The 13,536-nt window shown below is 40.7% G+C and overlaps 1 protein-coding gene across 3 annotated transcripts in view; it reads left to right on the top strand.

Annotated features, from left to right (window-relative positions):
- Window positions 1–13,536, top strand: part of LOC118417041 (ankyrin repeat domain-containing protein SOWAHC-like) — a 33,989-nt gene that overhangs the window by 18,356 nt on the left and 2,097 nt on the right. For all 3 annotated transcript variants that reach the window (XM_035822396.1, XM_035822398.1, XM_035822397.1), the window contains 2 exons: window positions 1,071–1,082; window positions 1,941–3,378. In XM_035822396.1, coding sequence (XP_035678289.1) covers window positions 1,071–1,082; window positions 1,941–2,042 — 114 coding nt within the window. In that variant the 3' untranslated portion in view covers window positions 2,043–3,378. The remainder of the gene's footprint in view (window positions 1–1,070; window positions 1,083–1,940; window positions 3,379–13,536) is intronic.

A 13,536-nucleotide genomic window follows, 5' to 3' on the forward strand; every position in this document is an offset into this window, starting at 1 on the left:
GGAGCCTGTGCTGTCACCTTAGTATTCCTGTGTTACAGCATCCAGATAAGTTTCTACTGGCCCATTTCACATCTAAGCAGTGACAGTGCTCCTTACTGTCTGTCTCACATAGTTCTTGTCTACTGTACTTGAATACAACCATCTGTTGTCTTATTAGTGGATTATCTAGAGCTTTCTTTTCCTTCTGAATTGGACATTTTTCCATGTCAATAGCTGGTAGATCAATAGAGTGTTGCTTTTCACAGAGATTAGCAGTATCAGTAGTTCTTTGATGTTGTGAGAATATCAGTAGAAACACAGGTACACACAAGGAGGTTGTTGTCGCTATCTTATCACTGTGTTGACTGTGTGCGGCAACATGAAGAGACACGCACGCCTATCTCAAACCTTGAATATATGGGTACCAACTGTGCCAGAAAAGCAGAAAAACAGGTTGTTCTGATAGCTGGAGAGACTGGAGGGGAAAGATGGTCATTTGTTAAGTAAATAGGAGGTTCTGACAAGTAGGTGAGAATTGTCAGTGATGATGAGCCAGCTTTGTTCCCAGTGTGAAGTCAATGAGACATGAAGTCCTACATCTTTATGGTCTCTCCAGGCTCTGTGGTGTTTACATAGAGGAATGGAGATAAGGTCTGGGTTACCAGGATACAGAAATGTAGTGTCACACCCTACACAGGCCTGTTACCATGGTAACCACACAGAAGGTCCAAACATGTGTCCCAGTCCTGAGAGGAGAGGGGAGGCAGGGGAGGTTTTGTGACAGGCTCTATGGCCTGATTTATAACCTGCTGACATGACAGATGGCTTTTTGAGTGGCCACTGTGGACAGGCAGCATGTACTTACCAGCCCACAACAGGAGAAACTCTTGTAATAAAACTATTACAGTTTCATTAGTTTCCCATTTGTGGTCATTTGTAAGTTAAAGTTTGCAGTAGCTAGATACATGTCAGATGTTTGTGCATCTTCTAGCTCAGGACAAAAAATTATTCTGTTACCAGCCGAACCCTTTCTAACCATTGGTTTTATGTTTTCTTCTTTTCTCATGTGCTGACCCGGTGTTGCTACCCAGGATTTTGTCTCGGTAAGTTACACCAACAGAAGACCCCCTTTGTCCCTTTAGGAACCAATCTCCATATTCAGAAAGACCAGGATGTTGGGTTATTCAACTAATTCTGGAAGCAAATGGCATTCCAGACCCCAACCTGTGGCTGGTAAATGGCAGAGACTGTGTACTTAATCTAATTTACTAGTTGGCTCAGTTTGGTCTTCTGGCTGTTTTGAATAGGCTCACCACAGGAAACACTTCTGCACTCCACAATGTGCAACAGAGGATTATCCTATTTACAAGCAGCCTTTTGTCAAAATGCAGCCACCAGCCGCCGTTTCTCTTCACTTGACTCTTACAGTTTCTCTGAAATCAAGTCACTTATCTTAGATTTCCTTGTGACTAGAGTGAAACAAAACTTTTTTATTCGATTCTGTTTTCTTGTACATGTACATGTATAATACAATGTTTACGTAACTTCATACAAAATGTCTCATCAATAAAGTCCACTTTGATGTATGCATGAATTTCATGGCTATGATCTATTGTAGAATAGTGCAAAACATGACGTATTTAGAATATATTGCTTATTTAGATTTATATATTTATACCTCATGATAATCTATATGCACATGTATACACACACACATATCATCAGTTCTTATAAATGAAAGGAAATAGAATCTTATAAATCTCAGGTAAATAAAGAGAACAAATCTTAAGTTTCAGCTTCACATCTGTGACATTTCAGTCCACCAGCTCAAGCTGGCACAGTAGCTGCATTTCCTATGATTAAAACTAACTGTTTTCTATTGTCTTCCCTTCTTCTCACCACTCCTGCCCCGCTGGACAACTGGATGGAACGTCTGTGTGACACACATGATCGGTGGACAGGGGGTAAGTCAGAGCAAACAGGATGATACCTTTTGTGTTGTCTATAATTATCCTTATCACAAACACAGGCAGGGTGCAGACCAGCTTTTCCGTCTGTGGTGAAACTTCTACTAAATTAGAAATAGCCTGTTTGATAGCTTGGGGCTAGTACAACTGTGCCACACTACTGTTATAGACATTCTGGGGTGAGATAACATTCTCCTTCGGGCATCTCGTCTCCACTCAGGCAATCTATCTGTAGTTGCCATCTTCTTGTTGACAAATACACTGGGATGTAGCAACATGTTTACACGATAACAGTTGGAACGTGCTGTGTCCAGCCTTGTGTTGGGGACGTGGTGATTTGTAGCTTCCTCGAGTAGATACCTTTCAGATCCCGGTTATATCTTTGTGGCATCAGACTGGAGACCAGGCCTGTGGCGACAAGATAGGAACAAAGGGTGACAGGCACATGATCGAAGGGACCATTAAGACATTGCTGAGGAACAGAGGAATGTGGTTGTTGCTGACAGGCATTTGGCCATCGTTCTTGTTGACTAACTTTTATGATGTATCAAAACTGACAAAAAAGGAAAGCAAATCAACAGAAATGAGTGGGATGTGTATAATGTATATCTACTTCTACGGGTCTGAATTTGTCCCTTTAAGAGCTAGTTTAGATATTATATACTTGCTGTTGATTAGTATATTTTGTCACTTTATGAATCAAGACTATAAATACTGTGTGACTTGATCAGCAGAATGATTTTCCCATTTAGGTCTTGCCAGTATGATGGAAGCATTATGACCACATTGAATTGCATGCCCTGAGGTTTCTCCACAAAACTGTGTTTGTTTATATGAAGCTGAAACCATATTCATTATGACAATCATAACTCCCTGCATATTGCCTCCTGCTTGCTTTATGAAATCCATCTGCACATCAGAGTGATGATTCTTGTGATTCATTAGCCGTGTGATTAATTCATTACCGACAGTACATTTTATCCAGAGGGAATGCAAAATGTAAATTTTTCATGCTTTTCATCTATTGAAAAATTGAAACTGATGGAAAGTGATTAACAAGGCAAAGATATTAATGAACAGCAGTGTTATATTGAGGCTGGATGTCTCCCCATACAATAGCAAGTCACATCGACTCATTCATGCTAACAGCCAACAAATGCTTACTCATGTATCAGGCAAGAGCAACTGGCAAGGCCCCATTTGTGCGAGGATGTTGGTCTGTTATCACCAACACTCCCAGGGAATTAGAGCAATTGTTGGTCGGCAATTTATTCATTAATTCCAGAAAAGGCTCATCTTTGCTGATGGAGTATTTTCTGTGTTCCTTTACATGTGTAAATGTGCTGCTGTGATGCTGTGGTCCCTGATGGAAACATGGCCTACCTTCCTGTGGCCTGTGCTGATTGGTGTTTGTGGATGGGTCGTGTAGTTTGTAAGTATATCTCTGTTTTTTCTATCATAAGTGCATGCACATGTTCACAAAGTAATGCTTTGCTTATGGTATGGCAGTGGAAATGTATAGAGTGAGTGTCAATTAAAAGTTTCATGGGGAACAAACATTTAATGTAAAGAAACATTGATGTGTTATGAATTGGTATGAAATTCAAAAGATATTAGAGAGTTACGTATCATGTACAGGTAAGTTTGCAAATCCTTGGATATTGTAGGGACAGGTGTGCAAGGTGTACAAAGCCTTAACTGAAAGTTTTTTTTAATGATGGTATTGGTTATGATATTAAATGAAACCTATCAGTGCTACAAACATATTTTTTAAATGGGTAGGGATCGTGAAAACAAAGGAAGAGTTTAATAGTGGGCCTCCTAGCTGTTTATATGGTACTGCACTGGAACTTCTGCTTTTGATATCTCATGTCCTGGACATGCTATTGGTTGTGATTTTTGAGCAGTAGATAGCTCTTGTTAATACATGTATCCAGCAGATATGGGAAGTTGAGTGACTTCATATACTGGAATGATGAATGCAACATGGTTGTATCATTAAGTTTTCTAGGCAGCATTATGGAATGTAACTAGGTACAACTGATAATGTCAGCTATCGCTTTGGATGAATACATTCAGAACTGCACTGTGGAAGTGGCTTTGGGCTTTATGCCCTGCAAGAGGCTACATGTACATCAGTACATGTACATGTACCATTCAAACAGAAACTAGTCTACTCTATGTAGAAAAGAATGTTACCTATGTCCCAGAGTTTGAAGAAGTTCCCTGTAATGTGTGGCATGTTTTCTGTGGTAGAAGAGCCAACTGATTGCCCCATGAGCACATTCCGGCATGCTGAAGTTAATTTGTACCTTTGATGGTTGTGTAGTGACATGTGTAGTCTATATGCTGGTGTCTGTGGGTGGTGAGAGCCTGTTGGAACAGACTTGGCAGACATTCACCCATCACAGACAGTTGTTGTGGTTTATCAAACAAGGCTGGCCATACCAATTGTCAAATTTATAAAATCTTTAGATACATAGTCCTAAAAAGGACAATGGTTCTGTACTTTTAGAATGTAAATTTGATACAAAAAATGTCAGCATGATTTTTAGACTGCAAAGCCCTATGTACATGGAAAGCTGATGGTGTTTTCTGGTCATTATAGTAATTTGTACTACTATGCAACTTTCTTCAAATACATTCGATCACTTCCACTGGATTTTAACCAGTTGTAGAGATTAAATTGCATTTGGATATTGTTTTCCTGGATGTCTCATCATCATCATCATCCGGTGGTGCTGGTTACACGGATGTCTAACCTTCATAAACGTACTATGAAACTTAGATGCCTCTTACATTCTGAGTAAAAATTTCTGAAATATCAGGAATAAGTGATAATACCCTGATAATATCAGTTTTTTTTTTATTGGCACGTCATCATCGTGCAAAGGAAAACAAGATTTTTTTAATGATTGTTATTTTATTGTGATGAGGCTTTGTGCACATGTAGGGCTTCACAAATGTTGTCACCAACATGTTCCCTTGTTTACTAGGCATGACTATCTCACATTACACAGGTCACAAGACCTTGAGTGTTTTGGCAGATCAAGAAACACTTTCATCTCCCCTCAAACACCTCGTTGAACAAACACCATATTTGTACAGCTGACACTTCTGTAAAGATACTGGCTCCGTAATCACAGTTACATCTTCACAAGCACACTATAAAAAAGCTGGTTGCTCATCAAATGGGAGCATTGTGCTTTAGAGTGCAATTCTCTTACTTTGCAGTAGTAATTTGTTTGAACTTTCTTGGCAAATTCCTGTAAGGTAAACTAAGACCAGATCTCTAAACTTGTGTTTACACACGTTGTAATAGAAAACATGTGAAAATAGACGCTGACACTAGTGAAAGTAGGGTAACTTACTTAAGCATGTTCCAAGTTGTAGACTAAATGGGAACAGAAACTAAACTACAAATCAGATTGCTTCGACAGAATTAGGAGATCAAAGTGCTATCCTAGATGTGATGTAATAACCTTTATCTAAACAGTATGTATGGTTTTGAGATTTTGTTAGAAACTGATTTCACTTCCATATGTTTCCCTGCCTTTTTGCATTAGAATCTAAGTGGATCTGAAAAGTGATAGTGCTAGGCTATGATAAAGACCTGAAGGCATTGGTTTAATGACAAAATGTCTGTGAGACATTAGTACCTGAGTAACAGTCTCCTATAGAGATGGATTTTTGTTATAACTGTACATAGTAAGTGGCAAGTAAGCCTGTACTAATGTAGACTATTGCAGCATAGGGTGATAGACTGAGGGAAAAATTGTCGGAATGACCTGGTTGGCTAGAAGCTGCGTCTGGGTGATTTTGAAGCTGCACGGAATGGAAAATATATACCTGGTCAGGAAGTGTGGGAGGGGGGCATTTCAGAGAATGTCTGCTATGTGGCAGTTTGGAGTTTATATTGTACAGTCTAACTGTCAGGAGTAGTTGGTTTTGATGTCATTGTTGAGTCTCAGTGTTAGAGTTGTTGGCGTTGGGTGAAGTTTGACTGGTCCAACCTGTGCTGAAGTGTGAGGTTCACCTTGCTGCCTTGTAATTTGTTGGTAAGGCACAGCAATGTGAAGTGACAATGTGGTCCAGATGTGGCTGGACATGATTGTTGTGTGCTTGTACAGTCCCCCAGGTTGGAGGTGGGCAGATATGTTTCTGGGATTCAGGACAAATGGCGTGTAATTGATTGGATAAGAGGGTTTCCTGACCCCTGTGTAATGATGTGCTGTGTGGGGCTGATTCTTCCCTTCTTCTGCAGCTGCATATTTTGCAGGGCTTTGTTGGGGGGATCAAAGCGGCTCATATCGCATACATGTCTGCACACACTGGTGGACAAAGATGCCGTTTTCTCAGGGACAATTGGTTGTGTGGTCAGGGTGGCCTACAGGGTTGACATTATCATGCTAAAGTTGTCTTTGCTTAGCAGCTCAGACATCAAAGTGGCCAACAGTCAGGCTTTCAGATCTCAGAAAACAGAGACATATTTTACTCAACCTTTTGTCCACCCAGGCTTTTGTGACCATTGAAACTGCTTTAAGCAATGTTTAACAGATGATGACAGTGCATTACTTTTTGGATTTGAATATAATAGTTTTTTTAAATTCTTCAGCTCCATTTCTTATTTGATTTTACAGTTTTGGGAATCAAAGCCTGCATTCATTAACTGTTTGAGTGAATGTCAATGCCATGTCCTTATTTTGAGGTCTTCTCTGTGACCACCACTGTTATGTTTCTCAGTTGTAAGGATAGTTAGTGTGTCTAGGACTTGCCTAACTTGCCCTGTTAAAGAATGTAGCCAACAGAAATTAGCAATGAAGGAAGCAAAGTAAACATGCTTATTGATTTACAGTCACTGTACCAAGGTGGGAATATAACACCAAGTCCTTAGATTCTCATTATCCATATTTCTTAAGTCTAATTCTGTCCTCTGGGACTTCATTAAGGGCTTGGGTGCAAATTTGCCTAACTAGACATCATGTTAGGCTAGTGTTGCCCTGTACTAAAAGTCACTCCTGTGAAACTATCTTTTGTCCTGCTGACTTGTTGGACTGTAATGTTGGATGCCTAGCAACTTGAAAAGAAGACAGAGTCCCTTTGGTTAGCACATGTAGTCCTTTGTGTTTCCCTAGGCATGCAGAATGTACGAGTGAAATAAGATGCAGCTATGATCACACAGCAAAGATGCACATATTGCATGTCTGCACTCATGTGTGCTGCTGTAGGTACTGCTTGATCAGGAGGTTATTTCTGACTGGTCAGCCTTCCAGCGCCCACTGTCTGCCTGCCCCTTGACCTTGAGGTCAGCCAGCACTTCTGTACTTCAGCCTCTGCTCCCTCTGTCTGACCGTCCTCACCACGAGGTGAATCTTTCATGAAGGATTACACACAGTTCCCCCAACCAGAAAGCACCTCACTAATACACTTGCCCACAATGTTATTGCTTGCATCAGTTATGGATTATTGCATTTGTGGACCAGCTTTTGAAGATTTCCTCAGTGGCTGCGGCATTAACGAAGAAATCTGCTGAAGCACTCAGGCCAAAAGACCAAAGGGCAGCAGCAAATTGATGCCTGTTCCACTTTGTACTTCTTTGGTCTGACCACTGCTGACATCATGTAAGTCTCCTGGATAATAAAATGCAGGAGTGGTCGTGCAATGCTGGCATTTCAAGGGCTGACTCTCATTACGCTGCTCTTGATGCAGGAGGCATCGGATGTTGGCTTCCATCTTTGTGCCAAGATTGTGTTCTAATGTACCTGTGGTATGGAGGGGCGGATATCAGTGGACCTAGCTCCTTATTTACTGGACCTATTCTTCTCCTGAATTCTTGAAAAATAGTCATGTTCCCTTTTGGGCCAGTCAGAGGGTGAGGGAACAAATTGAGGACAATAGTGTGTAAAAAAAGTACAAGTATGACATTGCATTCAGCTTAACAAAGTTTTAGCCCAAGAGAAGTTGTCCTGTTTGTCTGTAGAGTTATTGATGTTGCACCTTGTCAGGATTGGCTCCCTTGCAATAATGTTGCACTGTTAACACAGGTTCTGTTAAAAATTGATCACAAATCAGATCAGTGCAGCTTGACCATTATGAATATTTCATTGGTTGGACAGAGACCCTGAGGAAATGTGGGCATTACAGAGTGGCTGATGTAAGCTGGCAAGAAGGTTATTGGAAACTGATGTTAAAGTAGATTTTACAGAGATGTGAGCAAGTCCAGATGTCCCTTGTGGCCAGTAGTGGGCAATATGAGTTATTATAAAGTATTTCTTTCATTGCTAGAATGACCATGTCCAGCAGAGGTACATTTTATATGATTTAGAAGATGACCAGGAAAGCTTTTTTACACAAATTGCCTGAGCGAAGGAATATCGAAAGCTAAAACTAAAAGGAGCTTTAGACGGTACTCTGGTCCGAGGGATCTCAAAAGCATTTGACTTGGTCCAGTCTGAGATTGGTCTCAGTCGGCAGTCTTCCTAATGAATTGGAATTCACCATTAGGGGTTGTGTAGTTTCTAGGGAGCTCGGAACGGCCTTAATGACTCCACAAGAGGGTCAGGATAAACCCTTAACCCCCTACACTCCATATAAACATGCCTCCCAGCTTTTAGCAAATTAGAGGAATTATTTGCATAGTTGCCATTAGGCCGGTAGATGTTGGTCTTGGCTGGGAGGAATTATGAATTATTTCTGCGGGTGTCTACAGGGGCCGGCATGTCGTACTCTGTGGATTTAGCGACTATCCGGAGGCCTGCCGCGCCACGGGTGGGAGATGAGACAAGGCGGAGCGTGTAGACACGGAATACTAACACAGAAACTGGTCGGCCGGAGAAACGGCGCCATTTTTGGGTGTATTGGAAGTCAATGTTAGTACAAGATTAGGATTCCGCCATGTTGACCCCGCTGACATCATTCACGTCGACCCCTATCTCGTAATACGCCATTAGGCCGGCCCATGTCACAGCCCCACTGCAAGGCCAAATATTTGGCACTGATACGTATCAAGACTCCATCAAAACTGATGTGGGATAGCAGGAAGGTGGTAATAATGGGGTCCCTCCTGTCACCAAGAAATGCCTTGGGAATCTCAGGAACCCATCACCCAGTATCACTAGTCGCGCCTTGTGGTATGTTTGGAGTCTGCTCCCCGCTATTTCTGTCCTTCCTGCACAGCAGAAACAGTACACTGGGCTTTCGCAGTGCTGAAAGATCCACCGCTACTACTGCTACTAGTACAGGTTCTCAAAATATCGGGCAAGATCACAGGGATCCCCCAACATGCTGCAAGATGTGAAATGACAGCTCAATTTCGTACAGTTAGGAAAAGGAAGCTAGCTAAATACTACCTGTACTACATTTATCTTTTAATAACAGTACAGTTTTAGTGCTTCTGGAAGTAACATTTATAACTTTTCCCCTTGTGATATTATGTCTTGACACATACCCTCAAAATCAAACAAAGCAATCAGACAATTATTTGGTGTCACATGTATTCTAATTAATTGATAAAGTACTGGTTAAGTTGGTTCATAGATTGAGTTCTTCCATGCATTATACAATCTCTACGATACTGTAGAAGAAAATTGAACTAGTGATTTGTCAAATGTTAGTGGAGGTAATTAAAGAAGACCAGTTACAATGGATGGCATTCTAATTCTTCATAATTTTTTAATGAATATAATCTGTCTCAGGAAAACATTGGTACCTCTGATGGTATTGTAGAAACTGACACTGCTTGTCAGCTTTTGATGAAGATGTAAGAAAACATTTACTGATTAGTCCTTAAGTATGAGGAACCTGTTTTGTAACTTTTTCAAATTAATACAATCATCCCATCATCACAGATGTAATAGATAAATCATAGTCATACACATACACTTGAGTAGATTTATACAACTAAATGAGCCATTCCTGTTTGCATTACATGTTTTTGTCTAATGTCATGTGGTATCTAATTTGTTGGAAGCAAACTTTCAGAGGGCAATAATACATGTAGGATGGAAACAGCACACATCCTTTCCTCCAGCTTTGTTCTAAGTCCCTTTTTCTTCACCACAAAGACACTAGCCAAGTATACTTCAAGTTTCATCCTGTGTGCTGCCAGTGTTAGGGAAGTAATTCCTCCAAAGACGCACTTTTAAAGTCCTCACAGACATTTCCACTCAAAATGTTAACACAGAATTGATTTATTGATTTTTGTGTAAGCACTGTGTTTGCCAAAATGAACCATGGAAGTAAAAAGAGTAATATTGTAGCCACTGTTGCCACTGGATTAGCCACAGTTTTGAATTATAGATCTGTACTGGCCAGTGGAATCCAATATCAGCAGCACCAGTGTGATAACACTGTTTATTGTTTTAATTTCCAGGCACTTCTGTGGTTTTGGGTAATTATTCACTTGGTTGGGGATGAGATGATGCCTTGTCTTTCTGGACCTATAACTGATTATTACAATGTTTCCGATGGCTGCGACCAGGCAGTAGAAGGGCTGGAAGTAATTCCAGACAGGATTTGAGCAATAAACTCACAGGCTGTGTTGAGGTGAATTTTTTTCCATGGATCCAGGCAAAGTTCAAAGTAGTGCTGTGGAGCATTTATGTCGTTTTTGGTGCATGTAGATACATGTGGTGTGATTATTGTAAAGTTAGATTACTCAGTTATATTACATTTCCACAGTGTATCTTAATTGATCTACATGTACAAATGTACAGCACTCATAGAGAAGTAAATGTCATTCCTACATATGTCAAACGTTTTACTGGGTCTAGTCTATTTTGCTGACACAACTCAAACAAAATGCATGATTGTGCAGTATTTTATGTGACCAGTATGCAATCCATTAATATAGTAAGACTGATAAAAAACAAAATACTCTGAGTTGTTATATCGTGAGCTCCTTCAGTCGCTGTATTGATACCTGCATCAGAAACTGTCTGAGAAGCTGGTGCCCAGTGACACGCAGTCAAGTCAGGAACAGGAAAAGTTACTTGTCAATGATTAATGGAGAGACTTGAGATTCTTAGTGGTGGTGATGAACAGTGACCTTCTGACTTGTTCAGAAGTGAACACAGTAAACCGGCTGGAATGGTAAACACCAGGGGAATGGCGGGATTTACTTTGTTTCCTCGCACATGGAAGGTCCTGATATTTCTTTTATCCCTCGGTCCACGTAACACCAAACACAAATCCCTTTGTCCTGGCAGTAATGACTTTTGGATGAATGATTTATAGAAGCGGCCGTTTGAATACTCGGAAGATGACCTCCCTGCCATGGTGAGAACAAGCATTGGCTCCTGGTCGTAATGCCCCAAGACCAGGGGACCTACAGGGACGTGCCCCATCCATCTATTATCTGCATGGCCAGTTGGCTTATACATTGGGAATGAACAGAAATATGAGGTGTCAAGCCTGATGTAGAGTTCATATTCTGTGGAATATTAACTTTTATGATCATATGGCGGATCAAATATTACTTCAGCAGATGACCATCATCTCGTAATCATGAGGTCATAATTGGATGGGAGGTCTGCCCCAGCGATGCCATCTGTAACCTCCACACGGACGTCCAGGCCAAAATTGCATTTTTCCCAGCTCACTGGAGGTCAAGTGAGATTGCATGGTCAGTAAGTTTAGCATGTAAGGCAGGAAGCATAGGAGAGGGGTTGGGGCTCTCCGTACTTTTGTTCATTTTCCTCTCTTTTGAACATTCATCCTTTGCAAAAAAGGACAAACTGCAAGTAACTTGCAATTTTTTAAAATCGAAGTTCATTTTATTTAGGTATAGGTGTCTCTAATCGTACAATTACTATTAAAGTAATAATTTGTGTGCCTATTCTGTTTTTGTTATGTATACAAATATAGATCTGTTTATTCATTAAATGGGTGATCAACTTAAATAGTATGCTCAACACCAGTTGGGATGCAAAGGTATGGCTAAGACTGTTAGAAGCCAAGATGATTATTGTGGATAAAAACTTAAGACTTTACAATCTGTTTGGTTAACCCTATCCTGACCCACACCTAGTGAGTGACCCACCCCCAGAGTTCTGAACCTGATAAATCATAAGATAATTATGCTTGTGCAGCCCACAAAACCTGCACTTTCTGGGTCAGAAGTCAAGCAGTCATCGCTGGCGCTCCCTGGTCCCAGGCTGCTGCACCAAGTCTTCATGTGCCTGACATTTGCTCCTGGTCAGAGAGGTCAAAGAGATGGAACATGAAAGTTTTGTCTGCCTCACTGATAAATGTAGACCATAGACCTAGTAAACCAGCAGTGGGCGATGATGTGCTAGTGCTGTTAGTCTTGCAGCAAAGAACTACTTTGTTAAACAAGACTCTGTTTCAGTCGTCTCACTATGTTCTGGGTCATAAAAATGTACCAAGACTTTCTCAGTCATTATTCCTGTGGTCAGAGTTAATTGTCCTTTCTTAGCAAAAATGTTTATTCTTTGGTTAACTGCTGGTGTACTGCTCAATAGTGTGAAGTCTTCTACAGTATGTGTGGTTGTCGATAGGATAGAATACCACTCTTTACAACCTGTCGTAATCAGTTTTGTGACCCGTAAAGTTGGCTACGGGATTTCTCTTATCACCGTACCCTGTATAATTCGTATTGAAACACTTTTGAATCTGAAAGCCCTGAAAGCGACAAGTTATCAAGGCAGATGGGGCTGATTTCCCCACTGCTTTATGGTGCAACGTAATTTCTAATCTGGTCCATTCTTCCCTGGGAGATAATGTTATCAGGCCTTTTACCACTGCAGGCCTGATTTTACTCCCTGAACAGTCCAGATCAGGACAATAATGCCGGCCCTAATAAATCCTCTTAGATTTTATTGATGGTTTAATTTTGGCCTACAGTTGTGTGGAGATGCCTTATCGTGGCACTCATGCTGGTTTCATTATGGCAAGGCCTGCAGTTGAATAGGAAGTTCAAGTAGGGTTAAACATTCTGCACACTTATTCATTATCCTGACAGCCAGCTTTGGGGACCATCTCTCAAGTTCATGCCTAACCCTAAATGTAAGATACAGTGCTCCCGTGAAACAGTTATGGATTTTGACATCCTCCCCAGATAGAAATCGTGAACTTAAATGGATGTAGTTAGCTGTTTTATTTGTGGGTATATCTTTGATTATAAAAGCAGACAATTTTACTTTATTTAGAAGAAAGCTCCTCATCAGTGCAGGTCCCTGGTTATTAATAATCGGAGCAGCCAGAGTCTAATAATCAACACATAGTAAATGTGTCAAGTACCTTGGGAACATACTAGCAGGTATTAAGGGCTGCATTATATGAAGCCAGTGTTACAGGAAATTGTGAACAAATTATTGCTGGGCATAATTTGCTGTACTGCCAATAAGTACAGCCGAATATGTGTTGTCCCGTGCAATTGCTTTTATGTAAGGCTCACATAATCATGTTTCTCTGTTGTCTTTATTGCTTTTATTTCACCCATGGAGGTAGATAGAAATTTCAGGTGTGTTAGGTAAATCATTTTCGACATGGCAGGGCATTTAGTGTCACAGTGATGGTATAGCAAAAAAGCAACTGTACAATATTACTGTTATACATGTACAGACTATAC

Source organism: Branchiostoma floridae, chromosome 6 (genome assembly GCF_000003815.2).
Source record: "Branchiostoma floridae strain S238N-H82 chromosome 6, Bfl_VNyyK, whole genome shotgun sequence".
NCBI classification, from domain to species: Eukaryota; Metazoa; Chordata; class Leptocardii; order Amphioxiformes; family Branchiostomatidae; genus Branchiostoma; species Branchiostoma floridae.